Source organism: Aulonocara stuartgranti, assembly GCF_965226115.1.
Source record: "Aulonocara stuartgranti genome assembly, chromosome: 12".
Classification (NCBI taxonomy): Eukaryota; Metazoa; Chordata; class Actinopteri; order Cichliformes; family Cichlidae; genus Aulonocara; species Aulonocara stuartgranti.
Genome location: NC_138948.1, coordinates 1,170,683 through 1,189,302, shown reverse-complemented (window position 1 = coordinate 1,189,302; position 18,620 = coordinate 1,170,683). Strand labels below are relative to the sequence as shown.

Here is an 18,620-nt window from a genome sequence, read left to right as displayed (position 1 = left end):
GCTACATTCTCACCTGAAAATATGTCAAAAGTTTTTTTGCGACCCAGAAAGAGAAATAAGAGTGATATTAAAACTAAGTAGCTGCCGCCATTGTTGGAAACTGGAATTGGCTGGGCCGCGCTATGAATTCTGCGATATGGTTTTTCAATTTTGTTGCCTGGGTGGAAAATCGGGGGAAATTAGGGAGAATGGAGGCTCCGGGAGATTTTCGGGAGGGGCACTGAAATTCGGTATTCTCCTGGAAAAATCAGGAGGGTTGGCATGTATGGTTGTGGCAACATCACTAACCTTGTCAAACACCTCAGAGCAGGGGCGATTCTAGGATCAGAGCTTTGGGGGTGCTGAGCACCCAGAGAGCTGCCCAGCCAAGCAAGATAAACTTTACACATCACGATGAGACTTCTTCCGTGTCTCTTTCGGTCCCTGCATCCTTAAATGTCTCCAGTTGTCCCGAGTTCTCTATGACTGTCTCCTTGGTGTGTTTAAACCCCTGGTCCTCCCTGTCCTTGTCATCTGTTGTCTTCGTCTCTGTTATCAGTGATCGAAATTTTACCATCTCTGTGCAAGTCTGTAAATTTCTTTATTAAATCATAAGATTCTTAAATTCATCAAGTCTCTCTGTGCCTGGGTCCTCGTCACACACTCTGTGTACACAAACACACACACCAGGAGTTATAAGGTTAATGGGCATTCAGTCAGCTAGTTAGTATTCATTTCAAACAGGACAGTGGTAACAACTTTAGGCTACGGACAATTTTAAGTTTTAGATTTTAAATAGGCTGTATACATTTCAATGGGAGCAACAGGACAGTCAAATGTCGCTGATTTTACTACAGACTAGGACGGATTGTAGGGCAGCAAACATCGACGGAAAAGTTTTCAACACTGCAGGTTACCTGGTGTAATGTTTTTCAGCCAAAAAGAAACATGGTCTGACTCCTACCAACTATATAAAGAGTAACTGAAGGTTAAATGCAGCTAATATGTCCTGTTTTAAGCCAGGCACTTCCACCTCCGCTCTGCTGCGTCTCAGCCACCATCGCTCTGCGCAGCAACGGAGCAAGAGAGCTGGAACAAACCATTCTTTTTTGTGTGTGTGTGTGTGGGGGGGGGGGGGGGGGGGGTATCTATACTTTTGTTGTTAAAATCTTACGTCTCAACCAAGTACTGTATGCTTTTTATATTTTAGTAGTGTGTTAGTCAAACAGCAAATATTGTCAAAAAAAGTAAGAAATCTTTGTGGGTGCTTTGATTCATTTTTGAATGAACCCCCAAAAATGGGCTAAAATCGCCCCTGCCTCAGAGTAAATCATATCACAGAATATGACGAGCTTATGTTGAGGCGAACTGAAGAGGAGGACAGGGACAGGTGCTGCTAGGGCGAGACAGACGTCTCTCACAGAGTCCTTTACTGCTGCAGGCAACGTGTTCAAATAGGGCAAAACTTGAGGTTTTTTATTTCTATATGATGAACTCTGCATTATTAAGTGATAAGAACAAGAAATCTGATGTCCTGTAATCATTGTGACGCTATAGTTTGAGATACAATAAATAAAATAAGTTTTTGTACAAAGTATCGGATCAGTATCGTCGATACCACCCTGGATATTACTTGCTATCGGATCGGAAAGGAAATCAGTGGTATCGCACATCACGTTTTCCTGCTCGCGCGTGCCGCTCGGCTGCTCATTGGCTGAACGTTTACTGGGGTCCCGCCTTATAGCACTCAACACCGCTTCTCCGATTGGATAACGTAGTCGTCATGTCCCCAAAGCGTCATCTCTGATTCGCTGTGACAAATCGGTGGGGGATGATCCTCGAGTTTAAACATAGAAACAGGCAGCGGCTCCTCGGAGAGTTCGGAGTTTAGTTTGAGGACAAATAATCGTTAAAGTCGCGCCTTCGAGCAGTTTATAGGCGGAGGTACAGCTGTAACGGCGGGATGGACGGGGCCAACGGTACCGGAGAGGTCTGGCAGATTTCGGAGAAGCTGGAGAAGTAAGTAAAGCTCGAATCGTTAGCGAGCGGCTAACAGGCTGTGCCGTGTGAGGTCCCGGTGTTCCAGATCTACTGGCGTTGGTCGAACAGATGTGTGGCAGTCTTGCGTTTCAGGAGCTGCTACCGACAAACCAGCAAAAAAACGCCAAATGTGTCACCTGTGACACGTGTGAGGTTGTCTCAAACACACTCCGTCAGTCTTGATGCTGTTGAACAACAAAATGTTTAAAATGTGGCGAGTTTACCTGGTGATATCCTCACGCGCGACGCGATCGCGAAAACAGCAAACAAGTAACACCACGCCGATGTTGTTCACAGGACAGCAAGAGTAAACGATCGGGAGACTCTTGTCGTCGTTATAGTTTCCCTCGCACGGTTTATTTCTCCGGTTTCAGCGTTTTTGCTCCACAACTACAGCGAGCAGTTTACTTTGTGCACTAACATGGACTCGAGTCAACCAGCGCCACCTCTGGCCAAGTGCCACAGCCTACAGCCAGATCAGCCTGTGACACACATCTGCAGCACGTTTGAATTCGTGTCATGCACATTTGTACCTTTCAATTGTGTCTGTTTGTGCGTCATGCAAATAAACCTATGAAAAGAATGAAACCACACTAATATTTCACCAGTGTTGTAACATCACATGTCGTTAGCCTAGTCTGTCTGTGTCTTTTCTCTGCGAACAAACATGTTAGAGTTGGTTGTTATATACAGTCTGTATAAGTGTGGTTAATCTAATAAACATTTGTAAGGAGAGGGTGGCACGGTGGTTAGCACTGTTGCCGCACAGCAAGAAGGTCCTGAGTTCAATTCCACCATCAGGCCGGGGTCTTTCTGTGTGGAGTTTGCATGTTCTCCCCGTGTTTGCGTGGGTTCTCTCTGGGTACTCCGGCTTCCTCCCACCGTCCAAAGACATGCAGCTTGTGGGGATAGGTTAATTGGATAATCCAAATTGCCACTAGCTGTGAATGTGGAAGTGAATGTGAGTGCGAATGGTTGTCTGTCCCTGTGTGTTAGCCTTGCGACAGACTGGCGACCTGTCCAGGGTGTACCCCGCCTCTCGCCCTATGACAGCTGGGATAGGCTCCAGCGCCCCCCGCGACCCTGAAAAGGATAAGCGGAAGTGAATGGATGGATGGATGTGTAAGGAGATGGCAGTTACTGTGAATGTACAGCAGTTACACAGTGATTAGTAATAAACAGTCAGACAATGACTCTGACAATCTCATTCAATCTTGCAGACTGAATGCACCTTCTGTGGAAAGTGGTACCACACAGTGTGTGTGGACTTCCCCTGTGCAGAAGGCGACTACAGATGTTGTGGGTGCTAAATAAACAGAAACAAATGATCCCTGTTGTCTTTGCTTACTGATTGTTTTCAGTGTTGACAATCCACATTGCTGGCATTGCATCTGTCAACATGTTTGTGGGTAGATTTGGATGTACCAGGGGTAAGTGCAGCCACTCAGCCTCTACTCATCATAGCAGCAGGTGCAGATGTGTCACAAGTTAATCTAGTAGTGGGCTATGGTAGCAGTGGACTGACCTCCATTTGAAACTGCTCCAGCTGCTGTGTGATAGTGGATCGGCTACAAATTGAAGATCATAAGCAAGTTTTGGAAATGAACCCTTGTATTATGTTGAAAAACAAAAAAGTGACATTGATTTTGTTGCAGGTAATTTTGACCCGTACTGTGTAAATCCACTCAGAATTATCCAAAAACTGCAATAAAACAATAGCAACTTTATTTCCCATCAAATAAACATGTAGAACACAGTTAGACTTTCCATAACTATTGTAGGAACAATTTGGTTTTTCGTTCTTACAAACACGTATTTTGAACTTGCCCAACGTTCTCAGTTTTTCAATGCTCAACATTTTCAATTTTGTCCACATGATGGACAGAATGTAACTGTGTGCTTTCTGCAGATGTGCTTCTTGCATTTCTCACAAAACGTGCTTGTTTTCAAACAGGAATCTTCCTAACTAAGATTTAAAACAAAAGATTTCTACGTCTCCTCCAGTCTCACAAACAGATGACAAACCAAGCAACACACCCGAGTCACTGACTTTCTTAAATCCACTCACTCTCACTGGCTGTTTATTACTAATCACTGTGTAACTGCTGTGGATTCACAGTAACTGCCGTCTCCTTACAAATCTTCATTAGATTAACCACACTTATACAGACTGTATATAACTCCAGCCATGTTGATGGATTGCCTATATTGGCTGGAAATATTCATTTCCAGGGAAAAGACACAGACAGACTCTGCTTACAGGATGTGATGTGACAACACTAATGAAATATTGATGTCATATTTGTCCAAGGCGTATTTCATTGTTATGGGAAAAGAGAATATTAAAATCATGATGACCAATTGGAGTGGTGATGTCTATGACTTTGTGTATATAATTTGGAATTTTGTACAAATGTAGGCCAATAAGGAATATATGATATCATTTCATTCATTTCAAAGGTTTATTTGCATGACGCACAAACAGACACAACTGAAAGGTACAAATGTGTTGTGCAAGAAACGAAATCAAACGTGGTGCAGATGTGTGTCACAGGCTGATCTGGCTGTAGGCTGTGGCACTTGGCCAGAGGTGGCGCTGGTTGACTCGAGTCCATGTTAGTGCACAAAGTAAACTGCTCGCTGTAGTTGTGAAGCAAAAACGCTGAATTCGGAGAAATAAACCGTGCGAGGGGAACGATAACGACGACAAGAGTCTCCCGATCGTTTACTCTTGCTGTCCTGTGAACAACATCGGCGTGGTGTTACTTGTTTGCTGTTTTCGCGATCGCGTCGCGCGTGAGGATATCACCAGGTAAACTCGCCACATTTTTAAACATTTTGTTGTTCAACAGCATCAAGACTGACGGAGTGTGTTTGAGACAACCTCACAAGTGTCACAGGTGACACATTTGGCGTTTTTTTGCTGGTTTGTCGGTAGCAGCTCCTGAAACGCAAGACTGCCACACATCTGTCCGACCAACGCCAGTTGATCTAAACGCCAGTAGATCTGGAACACTGGCTGTTCACACCTGCAGGTAAAAGCCCGCAGGTGTGAACACAGGACTGAAACCGGAATCAGAACACTTTATTAATCCCTAAGGAAACGATGTGGGTCACAGTTGCTCCAAGACAGAAACAGACTAAACTATTTAAGCAGATTTATGGATGTGTTTCTTATTCCTGGAGCGAAGGCTTCAGGTGTTCTTCAGGTGAGGGTGAATATCAGGTCCTGTGGCTCTCTGAGTGGACTCTCAGGCGAAATATGTGGGTGTGTGATCTCTGAACTGCTGCATGATTTCGGTCTGACACTTGGTACCTGTAATGGGAGGTGGTGTTACACTCAGGCAAAAAACTCCAGAACAGTGAAGCTGAATGAGAAGCTTCATTGTTTGTGGTGCTTATTTATCAGTTTGTTTGATTTTCACTCAGACTTTCTCTGCAGGTCTTTGTCCATCGACACAGAAGACGAAATGGAAACTTACCACAGGTACCACACACACACACACACACACGCACACACACACACACACACACACACACACACACACACACACACACACACACACACACACACACACTAATCTAATGCAATGACCCGTCACATCCACTGTAAGTGGAGGCAGGATTTTCTTTGTCCTGAGTCTGGGATCAGTAACTGTTCAGGTGAGTCGCTGCTCTGCGAAACCCTGAAGTAGACCGAAGCCGCGTTCTTTTACTATTAATGTGTGATGATCAGATTAGGGCTGCTACGATTAGACGACTATCAAAATTGTCGCCGACTAATTTAATAGTTGATGCTTTGTTTGAAGCTTTGTAAGATCCTGAAAGACGCAGGAATAAGTAGTAAGATTTAAGAGTGTAATAACGGACTGAAACAGAAGATGGCAGCACTGCATCGACAAGGATGCCAGCTGCCGTTAAACCCAGAAGAAGAAGCAATCCCCGGTATCGTAGCTGTGACCTAGGTCGTGTCCAAATTCATGGGCTGCATCCTCCTGAGGCCGCATTTGTAGACCGATTACGTCACAGCGACGCGCCGAAGGCTGTCCAAATTCGTAGACTCCTCCGAATATGGCCGACAAATGCGTCCTCCTTTTCCCCGAATTTGAAGGATGGGTCGGGTGTGTCCTTCGTGGCCCACCATATCCCAGAATTCATAGCGCGGCCCAGCCAAACTCCAGTTTCCAACAATGGCGGCCGCTACTAAGTTTTAATGTTACTCTTATTAATCTTTCTGGGTCACAAAATAAACTTTTAACATATTTTCAGGCGAGAATGTAGCTGTGTAAACATCAAATATCTGCTCGGTTTATCAAGATATCGCATATTTGCAAAAGTGCTTCGACGTTTTCAGAGACGTCTGCTACCCATCAGCTCCATAGCGAGCCGAAAGCTCAAGGGTCACTGAAGCCGCTGAGAACGGCACAACTCCCGGCACATTTTCAGATCACCGCCGTCTTTCGCTACTCAGGTTAAACATGATATATGAGTCACTTAGATAACTTAAACATGTTATTGTTTGGCTTTTTTCAGTATTTTATTTGTTCCTGAGTAAATCGGTTTGGCTGAGATTAAAGTTTTTACACAGCTGAATAAACGTCAAGCAGACAGCTGATTATCAGAAGTGTGAGACGCTCGAGAATTTACTCCGGTGTCCTGTTATATTTTAGATAGCAAGGAGTTTATTAAACTTCACCGAGACAATCTGCAGATTTAATTAAAATTTAATAAACTATCATCTTGTCTTTATTTTTAGTTAGCACCTTAAACACTTAAAGCTGTAAGCTAATGATAGTTATATAAGAGCAGATGCTGCTGGTGCAATAAGCTGTACGTTTTATGTCCAGTGGATGATGATCTGATTAGTCGACTAATTAGAGCTGGGCGATAGAACGATAACGATATGTATTGTGAAATAACTTTTTCTCGATAGAAAAATTAAACTATTGAGATAGGCCTCACCGCTCTTGTCCTCTTAAAAAAAAAACCCCAGCCAATCCAAATTAAGTAGCGCAGAGCCGAACCAATCACAGCCGCAGTGTCACGTCACGTGACTTGTTGCGTACAGCACAAGTGCCAAGCCGCACATGTGTATTTGTTTGGGAAGCAGCCAGCCGCCGTGCCGCCGGGTAACGGAGGAAATGAGTGTGCCGAGAGCGCGACCGAAGGTTACCGAGGAGAAAACAGACGATGGTTCCAACGCCGGAGAGATTGTCGAACGGAAGAGCCACAGAAGCTCCGTAGTGTGAAGGTATTTCTGCTATTTCAAGTCTGACAAAAACAGAGCAGCTGCACTGTAAATGTGCCGAAAGCAAGTCTGGAAATACAATAAAGCGGTGCAGCTCAGTCTCTGACTGGAAGCGCTGATTCGTCATTCGGCTTTTGTCAGACTAAAGTAACTGTTACAGCTGTTTGAAAAGCTCAGCTATACAACAAGGAGAGGTCGAGAATTTCCTTTTAGTTCTCAGTTTATTTGATGTTGACAAAAGTTAGTCAGTTCAAATTCAAATTTTATTTGTCACGTACACAGTCATACACAGTACGATATGTAGTGAAATGCTTGGACAACTGCTTGTGATCTAAAGAGAACAAAAAAGGAAAAGGCTATGAATAAGATAGGAAATAAATATGAAAAATTAAAAAGGGTAAATTTAACTAGGAAGGAATAAAATATAAATTAAGGTTAAAAATGAAATAACTGTACAACACAAATTAGAATGAAGGGTAAATTTAACTGGGAAGAATAAGATAAAATATATAAATTAAAGTTGAAAATAAAATAACTGTACAACAAAATACACAATATAGAACTATATAAGAATGTATGAAGGAATCTAAATATAAACAAATATATACACAATGACAGTAGCTGTACAAGTATTAACCGGAAATGAAGAATATAGTGACCAGTGTTGTGCAAAACCAAAGTCCAGAAAGTCCAGTGTGTGTGTAAGAACTGTATGTGTGGGTCAGTACTGTGTGGTGGTGTGATTGAGAGACCGTATCGCCTGCGGGAAGAAGCTCCTCCTCAGTCTCTCTGTGTTGGTCTTCAGGGAGCGGAATCGCTTTCCTGACCTCAGCAGAGAGAACAGTCTGTTGTTGGGATGGCTGAGGTCCTTCACGATCTTCCTGGCCTTGGTCCAGCACCGCCTGCTGTAGATTGAGTGCAGGTCAGGGAGCTCGGAGCGGATGGTGCGCTCAGCTGACCGCACAACCCTCTGTAGAGCTCGTCTGTCCTGCATGGTGCTGTTCCCGAACCAGGTTAAGATGTTTCCCGTCAGGATGCTCTCTATGGTGCACGAGTAAAAGTTCCTGAGCACCTTGGAGGGCAGTTGGAAGTCTCTCAAGCGTCTGAGGTGGTAGAGACGCTGTCGGGCCTTTTTCACCACGGTGTTGATGTGACAGGACCATGACAGGTCCTGCGTGATGTGAACTCCGAGGTATTTGAAGCTGTCCACTCTCTCCACTGGGCACTCGTTGATGACGGGGGTCTGGTAGTTCCTCTCCTGCTTAGTGCTGAAGTCCACTATCAGCTCCTTTGTCTTACTGACGTTTAGAAGGAGGTTGTTCCTCTGGCACCAGTTCTCCAGATTCCTAATCTCCTTCAGGTAGGCCGTCTCGTTGTTATCAGAGATCAGGCCCACCACGACGGTGTCGTCAGCAAACTTGATGATGGTGGTGGAGCTGGTAGTGGCCACACAGTCATATGTGTACAAAGAGTACAGCAGGGGGCTCAGAACACACCCCTGGGGGGCTCCAGTGCTGAGAGTGGTGGAGGCTGAGACATGTCCGCCCATCCTTACTGCCTGTGGTCTGCCAGTTAGGAAGTTGGAGATCCACTGACACATAGATGAGCTGAGTCCCAGATGCTCCAGCTTGGTGGTGAGTGTGGAGGGAATTATGGTGTTAAATGCAGAGCTGTAGTCTATGAAGAGCATTTTAACATAATTCCCCCTTCTAGTGTCCAAGTGAGTGAGTGATGTGTGGAGGAGATGAGAGATGGCATCGTCTGTGGAACGATTTGGACGGTAAGCGAACTGTAGTGGGTCCAGTGTGTCTGGTAGTGAAGAAATGATGAAGTCTCTGACCAGGCGTTCAAAGCACTTCATCACTACTGAGGTGAGGGCTACAGGGCGATAGTCATTGAGAGAAGCAGGGTGGGGTTTCTTCGGGACAGGAACAATGATGGACTCTTTGAAGCATGTGGGGATCACCGACTGAGATAAAGAGATGTTGAATATCTCAGTGAACACAGGAGCTAGCTGGTATGCGCAGTCTCTGAGGATACGACCTGGGATGCCGTCTGGTTCTGCTGCTTTCCTGGTGTTCACTCTCTTGAAGGCTCTCCTTACTTCATGCTCGGAGATGACGAGCACGTTTCCGGTGCTGGCAGTATCTTCCTGTCTGCAGCCGTTAGCGCCGCTAACACTAGCATTGTTGGAGACCTTAGCTGCAGCCTCGAAGCGAGCATAGAAAGTGTTCAGCTCGTCTGCCAGAGTCACGGCCGCGTTCGTCATATCGGTTGTTGGTGCTTTATAGTCCGTTATTGTCCTTAGTCCCCGCCACAGGCTCCTAGAGTCACTCTGTTGGAGTTGTGACTCTAGTTTCCTCCCGTAGCGCTGCTTCGCCTCTTTCACCGCCCTCTGCACGTTATATGACGCGGCTTTGTACGGGTCCATGTCCCCCGTCATGAGTCCCGTGTTGTAGGCAGCGGTGCGGGATCTCAGAGCGTCGCGGATGGTTTTATCCACCCACGGCTTCTGGTTGGGAAACGTTGTGATAGTCTTTGTCTCCACGGTATCATCCGCTAGTTTCCCGATGAATCCCACAACCGCTTCCGTAAACACGTTGACGTCATCGTCGGAGCTGTTTCTGAACATGCCCCAGTCTGCGTCATCGAGTGCGTCCTGTAACGCGGCCACCGATTGATCCGTCCAGCGCGCGACCTTCCTCTGAACCGGAACTTCCTGTTTCAGCCTTTGTTTGTATTTTGGCATGAGGAAGATGGCGGCGTGATCAGATTTGCCAAACGGAGGGCGGGATTTGTCTGTTTTGTCTGATCTTCTGTAAAACAAACTAAGATTTATTTTTAGAATTAATATTTTGTTTCTAAGTGGAATTGACAGTTTAGTCTGTTTCGTTTGTTCTATTTTGAAACTTAAACGCTTTAGCGGCTGCCTTTTGTGTAGTTTGCAATATTTGCCTTTATTTATCTGAAAAAGTCTCATGTTCCTTAAGTACATCTACCCTGTTGAACTTATTATGGGAAATAAATATTTAAATCAAAACAAGCTGCTGATTATTTCACATTTTACTTGTGAGCAACGGCACATTTAAATCTTACAAATATAGTTATTTGGCTGATATCGTGATATGAAAAAATCTTATATCGCCCAGCTCTACGACTAATAAAATAATCGTTTGTGGCAGCCCTAGCTCAGATCTTCATGAGTCACTGACATTAGAAGCCTGTTTGTCACAAGCACAGAGGCTGAGAGGACGTCAGTGTTTGAGTGGGGATGGGATCATAAATGTCCTGGATCTGTTTTCCACACGTCGCAGTTTACTGAAGCATTTTAAGGTGCATTAATTCATCCATTAAATATTTGATTCTGTGCTAATATCACAATTTAGACGTTAGTTAAAAACACATTTTACTTGATTTAAATTATTATTACAGCGTGTGGCTGATCTGAGATCAGTTTTTTCTTTTTAAGACTGTTCTGTTTCTGGCGTGTAGACGAAGCTCCCGTGCCGTCGCACCAATCAGGTTATACACACACAATACGGTAATATTATGTTGAAGCACAGTGCGTATCACTCCGCGAGGCTCCGCCTACGACAGCCGTAACGCTCGGAAAATCCATCAAGTGGTGCGGCTTCGTAGCTCAACAAAGTCGTACTGAAACATTTGACAGATTTTTGAGCGCCGTGCACATAAAATCGGTTTGGTAATAACGACGGCCCGCTAGCATGCTCTACCAAAAACTGTGCTTTGTTGTGTGTCTGACGGACGAAAGCCAAACCAGTTCCACACCAGTGAAGCTGCAGCATTTTTACAAACCAGTTCTGGTTCATCAGTTTCATTCATTGATCCGCTTTCGCCATTCTCGTTCTCCGTCGCCGCCATGTGCGTATGTAAACAAAGGCACTGTGCATGTGCGTTTTACCCATATTCTATTGCGATATTTAATTTTCTTATAATGGCCTAACATTATAAGAAAATGTTAGGCCCCAGCCCTAGTCGCATCTTTGTTTGTTTTGGTTCTGTGTTCCAACAGCACTGAAATATCTTTATCTAAGAATCAGACATGAGAAACCTTTTAAAGACTGTAGCTGTGCTTTTCTGTAGCTCCTCTCCAGTCTTTCTGCTCTGGTTTCAGAGGAGCTGCAGTTTCTGGTTTAGTGCTGTCTCTTGTAGTTGCGGCCTTTCACCAGCAGGTGTCAGGCTTCCCGTTGATCATGATGAACCCAGCACTCTATAACTGTTAGTCATGGGCGCTGACTGTAAGTGCAGTCAGGACTGAGCAGAGGTTCCTGGCAGTCGTGACTGTGAGCCGCAGTGATCTCAGTGTTGGCGAGCAGAGGGCGGTTAAAGGTGATTTCCACAAACTCACTTTCTAACCTCAGGACTTTCACTTCTGCAAACTCTCTGCAAGCCTGTTTCCTGTCAGCCTGTGACTTTTAGCCTTTCTGAAAGACACACACTGTTCAACCCCTGAATGCAATATCCATGCTGCAGATTATATTTATTATTTAACAATAGCAGTAAAATAATTTCCCTGCTCCACAGTGGTCTGGTTGAGCGTTTGTAGCCTCGCTAACAACCCAACATTTCATCTCCGAGGAAGTGATTCCAGAGAGAAGTAAAGCAAGTGTGTAAGTTCATCTCTGAATGTTTGTAAAGCATTCCAGCGTTAAGCTTAACAACCTCTCTCTCCTGCTGCTACTTCAATCATGAAACTGATCAATGATCAGCTGATCGCAGGGCTCGCAAAATCGCTAGCCCGACGTCCCGGGGCTAGCGATTTTTCCAGTCGGGCTACCAAAATCTAACTCAGCCCTGCCCGTCGGGCTGTCATAGGAAGGAAAAATATGAATGTGCTTTAAATTTTATAACTTCTGAGTGAATGTAGTTGCACGTGTACGCCTTTGAAATGGGTGTATAGCAGTTGTAGAAGAAGCTCCATAGTTTATTAGCCTAGCTTGAACCGGTGAGCTGCTGAACCGGTAGCTCTGTAGACCTCGATATAAGTTTAGCCTATTTACCGTAGTGTCTTTTCAGAAATTGGGATTTGCTTCCGCATTCTATGCTTTTGCATTCTTTCGCCAATGTAGCTGAGTAATTATGTCACTGGCATCGATGAGCCACTGTCAATATGTGACACTGATTGATCAGTGACGATTAATTGTGCACCAATTCCTCTGACATCGTCTTATCACTCATTAGCTTACTGTTCAAACGTGACAAGTGAAATCTCCCGCAGCTTAAACATGTGAGAGGTTGATCGCTGAGCGTTATGTGAGTGTGTGTAAAAGCAGCAGGACATATATTTTAGTTCTGCTGAGCCAAATAAGACAGGTCAGGGTGAAGAAGTGACAGCCAAAGAAAAGCTTACCACAAAACAGAGAAGTTATGACAAATCAGACAATGAGGCAAAAAGAAAAAAAAAAGCGCAGCAGTTTCATGGACAAAAGAATTTCTGTGGCTGGAATATGACGAGCTAAATAACATGATGTTCTGCCGGGTGTGTTGTGAGTCGACAAGCGCCTTTGTTACTGGGACCAGTCATTTTAAGAAAGACCCCATCAGAACCCATGAGAAATGCAAGAAATGCATTATTGCTCAGTCTGCAATATCTTTCCCAGAACAAACACCAATTGCAAAAAAGCATACTAAAAATAAACCTGAGAAATCTGTTTAGAGCAGCTACTATGTTGCAAAGAGTGAACTACCTTTGGCCAAATGTAGCAGTCTTTGCAAACTTCACAAAGCAAACGGCCTCGATCTTGGTTCCACTTGCCTCTTACCCGTGACTTCAGTGGAAATGTCAGATTGAGGATCTGACACAGACTGATTCATGTCCTACACAGTTCTTACAAGTTCATAGACATTTCTGTTCAATGAGAACCAAGTATTTGAGTTGATGGTTATTTGTTCCTCATGAAGAAACCGTACTTCAGATTTTTGTTTACATTTATTTTGATTCAGCCAGTAAATCGTGGATCCTTTCTGTGTATGACAGTGAACGCTGCTCTGTTTTTGTCAGACTTGAAATAGCAGAAATACCTTCACACTACGGAGCTTCTGTGGCTCTTCCGTTCGACAATCTCTCCGGCGTTGGAACCATCGTCTGTTTTCTCCTCGGTAACCTTCGGTCGCGCTCTCGGCACACTCATTTCCTCCGTTACCCGGCGGCACGGCGGCTGGCTGCTTCCCAAACAAATACACATGTGCAGCTTGGCACTTGTGCTGTACGCAACAAGTCACGTGACGTGACGCTGCGGCTGTGATTGGTTCGGCTCTGCGCTACTTAATTTGGATTGGCTGTTCTTCTTTTTTTTTCTTCTTTTTTTTTTAAGAGGACAAGAGCGGTGAGGTCTATCACAATAGTTTAATTTTTCTATCGAGAAAAGGTTATTTCACAATACATATCGTTATCGTTCTATCGCCCAGCTCTAGCATTACTTACTAATGACGTTTGCTTTGCTTTCGTTCAGGTTCATTCAAGATGGCAAAGACGCTGCCCGACAGGGAGACCTGCACAAAGCGCTGGAGTTCTTCAGACTGGCTTACAACATTCACCACAGTCACAAACTGGAAAGCCGGATCAAAAAAATCGAAGAGCTCATCGCTGAGAATGACTTGGAGGAAGATGATGACGAGTTTGTTAATGTTAACAGCAGCGGTTTAATGCTTTTTAAAGAGCTGTATGACAAGCTGTACGACTACCAGAGGGATGGAGTGGCCTTCTTGTACAGTCTCTACAGAGATGGCCGGAAAGGCGGGATTTTAGCTGATGACATGGGACTGGGCAAAACCATCCAGGTGATATCATTCCTCTCTGGCATGTACGACAATGAGCTGGCTAAACACACACTCCTGATCATGCCGACTTCCCTCATCACAAACTGGACCAAGGAGTTCTCCAAATGGACTCCGGGCATGAGGGTGAAGGAGTTTCATGGCATCAGCAAAGGAGAGAGGACCAGGAATCTGGAGAAAGTTCAGAGGAGGGGCGGCGTCATCATCACCACCTACACGATGCTCTTAAACAACTGGCAGCAGCTGTCCACCTACAATGGCAAAGAGTTCACATGGGACTATATGATCCTGGACGAGGCTCACAAGATAAAAAGCACAACCACCAAAACCGCCAAAAGTGCCTACGCCATACCGTCCAAGAACCGAGTTCTACTCACAGGAACTCCGGTCCAGAACAACCTGAGAGAAATGTGGGCTCTCTTCGACTTTGCCTGTCAGGGCACCCTCCTCGGCATGGCGAAAACATTCAAAGCGGAGTACGAGAACCCCATCACCCGGGCCCGGGAGAAGGACGCCACTCCAGGAGAAAAGGCGCTGGGATCCCGGATGTCAGAGAACCTGATGGCAATAATAAAACCGTATTTCCTGCGCAGGACCAAGTCCGAAGTACAGAAAAACAAAACAAACAGCACACGTAACAAGGAACACTTGGAGGACATGGAAGACCATGTTCCAAACCTTGAAGCAGACTCTGGAGCGGTGATGCCCAAATTGACGAGAAAAAACGACCTGATTGTCTGGACTTACCTGAGTGCCGTTCAGGAGGACATCTACAGGCAGTTCATATCGCTGGACCACATCAGAGAGCTCCTGCTGACCACCCGATCGCCTCTAGCTGAGTTAAACATTCTGAAAAAGCTGTGCGACCACCCGAGGCTCCTCTCTGCTGCCGCCATAGCCAAGTTAGGCTTGGAGGAGAGTGCAGCTGACTGCCAGGAGACCACAGAGGCCAACGATCACAGCATCATCAGCGTTCCTGATCACACCTTGATCTCAGAGTCTGGGAAGATGGTCTTTCTTTTCTCTCTCCTAGATCGGCTCAGGCAGGAAGGCCACCGCACCCTCGTCTTTGCCCATTACAGGAAGGTGCTCGACATCATCGAGCGCATCCTGGGCAACAGAGGCTTCAAAGTGCTGCGGCTAGATGGAACCATCACTCAGATCGCAGAGCGAGAGAGGCTCATCTCTCTGTTCCAGACTGACAAACGGTACTCCGTCTTCCTCCTCACCACCCAGGTCGGTGGAGTCGGCATCACCTTAACAGCAGCCGACAGGGTGGTCATCTACGACCCCAGCTGGAACCCTGCGACAGACGCCCAGGCCGTTGACAGGGCGTACCGCATAGGCCAGACTGAAAACGTCGTCATCTACAGGCTGATCACCTGCGGCACTGTGGAGGAGAAGATTTACCGCCGGCAGGTTTTCAAAGACTCTCTTATTAGGCAGAATACCGGGGACAAAAAGAACCCGTTTCGGTACTTCAGCAAACAGGAGTTGAAGGAGCTCTTCACCTTGGAGGACACGCGGTCCTCCTCTACACAGCTCCAGCTTCAGGCGCTGCACGCCAGGCACCGGCGCACCGACCCTGAGCTCGACAAACATATCACACACCTCCACACCATGGAGATGTTTGGGATTTCTGACCATGACCTCATGTTTACACTTGACATCAACCACGACGAGGCCCTCGAGAACCAAGAGGAGCATCATTACATCGAAGGGCGGGTCCAGAAGGCTCAGGAGCTCATGAAGGCGGAGTCTGAGCTGCAGATGCAGCTGGCAGAGAGCATGGTGTCCAGCACGGAGCCGGCATGGCTCCGATACCCAGCAGACAACAACAGCCGGGAGCGGTCCCATGAGAAGAAACCACATCCTTCATATCCGAAGCAGGACACGAGCCTGGCCTGGTCTCCAGCTGTGGTGGATTTGGAACAGACTGCTTCTGGGAAGGAGGCCACTCTGGAGAATCTCAGCAAGGGAGTGATTGATCTGACTGCAGAGGAGAGCACAGCAGAGGTCAGCCACCATAGCCTCGCTGAGCAGAACCTGGATTCTCCGAAACACCCGTCAGTGAAGCTGGAAAGGAGCTTGTTGGAGGCGGCAGATCCGATCGAGGTGTCTGTGGTGCTGATGGAGGCTGGTGACGTAGCTGACACCTCAGTCAGAGAAGGACTCAATGAATCTGCGGCCGCGAGTCTGTATGTTACAGCAGCCGATGAAGATGAGCAGAAGATGATGGGACATTTGACCCTGAAGTACGATGACTCCGAGATGGAGCTGGGGTCTCCTCACATCACTCCTCCAGAGAACAGAAGACTTTCCGCGCTGCGCGTCTCCAGTTTGAGCCTCGGAGCCGACACATCATCCAGAATCGGCAGCGAGCTCGAGTCTTTGAATGGCAACTTCAACCTACAGCTGGAGGACAGTGGCGCCGATCACGATGAGGCGGAGCTGCAGGAAGAGGAGGAGGAGCTGCAGGAAGAGGAGGAGGAGGAGCTGCTGTCTCAGCTGCAGCTGGAGGGAAGTTTCGACGTGGGTAAATCTCTTTGTGAGTGGCAGCAGAAAGAAGCATCAAGTTACAGCGCGAGCAACGGCCGCGCCGTCAGCCTCAATGAGTCACATGACTCAGTCGTGGGTATCAGGAAGAAAAAGGCTGCTGTGATTTATGACAGTGAAGAGGAGACGCAGGAGGAGGATGATGGGCAGCTTGAGAACTCCTTCCAGGTTTCCGGAGCATCGACGCCAAAGTCAGCGTGCACTGGCACCACGCCGCTCCGTACTCAAAAGAGCATTGGTGGAAACACGTCCGTGGCTTCTCACCGCTCCTTCCTCCATTCCATCATTGAGGACATGGACAACCAGGACAGCCATGAAGATGATGGTGATGCTTCGGATGTCCATTCAGATGAGGCCGAAGAGGACATGATTGGTTTGGCTCATGATGAGGTTGAGGAGGAGGAACCCAGTGGAGAGACTGTAAACTCAGAGGAGGAGTTTGTAGAAGAGGAGATGGAGGAGGAATTTGAGGAGGAAGGAGACTTTGAGTCAGGAGACACTGAGGAATATGGAGAAGGGAGCCTCCTGGAGGAAACGTCCACCGAGCCTGAGTTGGTATCAAACGAGGCGATGGATCAGTGCACCGCCGAGACAGGTGTAAAGGAGGTCGAGGACGAGAGCTACGACTCGCTGGTGCAGCGAGGGCGGGAGTGCTACAGCAAAGCTGAGCTGGACGAGGCCCTGGACTTCTTCCTCAGAGCCATCGACATCAAACCCGGAGATCCGGAGATCCAGCTCATGACCATCCAGCTGTACCGGCAGCTGAGTCAGGTGGCGAGGAGATCCTAACAGAAAAGGACGATCGGGGCGGCGAGGTCAAGCTCTGCCGGCCCGCCGCTTCACGCCAAAGCTGTAAATCTTTCAAACGTGTCTGGCGTGTTCGTCTTCTCCGTGAGATCGCGCTGAGTGACTAATGTTTGAACAGCTCAGCTGATTGCAGAAAGCTTCCTGTTTGAACTTCTTCTTTCAGTAATGTAACTAGAATCAGGTGTGTGTCATCATCCACCACGAAACGGTCAGTTTTCATCTTTGATCTGATTTTCATCTGTAACCTGTACTTATTGTAATATACTTTGAAATTTGTCAAATTAAAATTCATGTTTCTGTCTAATTAGAATTCATGTCTGTTATTTTTAAGGTAATGAACGGCTTCATCTCTGAAAACAGAAATCTCCTGCAGAGCGTTTGGCCTACTCAAAAGTTTTCCCCGCCCTAAACCCACCAAAATAAACTTCCTGTTTTATCCAGTTGGGCCTCAGATCAGCTGAGCAGGAGCCTCATGCAGGTTTAGGATTCACAACAGGAAGCTACATCCATCTTTTATATACAGATTATAACTAAATCGTCCGATGGCCCATAAAAGACTTCACACAGCTGTGATCCAGCTGTGCAGAGACCAGAACATAAACTCAGCAGGAAGTGCTGAGGATACATCGGTGGGTCAGACCTGAGTTTAGGTCCCTCTGAAGCGTCTGACTCAGCTCTTAATCCTGGTTACATTCCCCTTTAGAACCGAACGTGTTGGGATTTGTCATCTCCTGAAACGCTTCACAGTCGGTGCTGCAAACCTACGTTTACAAAGCAGAACTGACGAGACGCACACAGCGGCAAGAACGCGTTCCCACACTTCCTGTCCAATGAGGTCGCGAAGGTCAGAGTATTTGAGCAGAAACAAATCCAGAAAACATGAAACATCAGTGTGAGGTCATAACAGCTCATTTCCATGTTTCTGTGATCACCGGTGTGCAAATATTCAACATTATTCTTCTTCAAGTTCACTGTTTGAGCAAGAAGCTGAAGAATAATGAAGCTCATCATAAGATGTAAGATTCCAGTTAGTTAATGTTTGACGTCAGTTTTACGGGTTCAATGTTCTGATTTCTCACTGCTTTCAGATTTTGGGGTAAAAACATGAACTTGGTTTATTTTCTGGATAAATACAAATACATACAAATACAAATAAATACAAACTGCTTGGACTCTGCGCCGGTGTTGTGCC

At 46.3% G+C, this 18,620-nt stretch overlaps 1 protein-coding gene across 1 annotated transcript; it reads left to right on the top strand.

Annotated features, from left to right (window-relative positions):
* Positions 1 to 1,785: 1,785 nt before the first annotated feature.
* Positions 1,786 to 17,732, top strand: ercc6l (excision repair cross-complementation group 6-like). Its single transcript, XM_082556014.1, has 3 exons — positions 1,786 to 1,998; positions 5,462 to 5,506; positions 13,741 to 17,732. Exons 1-3 carry the CDS (start codon positions 1,943 to 1,945, stop codon positions 17,408 to 17,410), a joined length of 3,771 nt encoding a protein of 1,256 aa, XP_082412140.1. The 5' UTR covers positions 1,786 to 1,942; the 3' UTR covers positions 17,411 to 17,732.
* The last annotated feature ends 888 nt before the right edge of the window (positions 17,733 to 18,620 follow it).

Excerpts from the sequence above, each read along its gene's own strand:
- ercc6l (XM_082556014.1), top strand. The coding sequence starts at position 1,943 with ATGGACGGGGCCAACGGTACCGGAGAGGTCTGGCAGATTTCGGAGAAG. Across the intron at positions 1,999-5,461 it reads ATTTCGGAGAAGCTGGAGAA|GTCTTTGTCCATCGACACAG; the intron begins GTAAGTAAAGCT and ends CTTTCTCTGCAG. Across the intron at positions 5,507-13,740 it reads GAAATGGAAACTTACCACAG|GTTCATTCAAGATGGCAAAG; the intron begins GTACCACACACA and ends GCTTTCGTTCAG.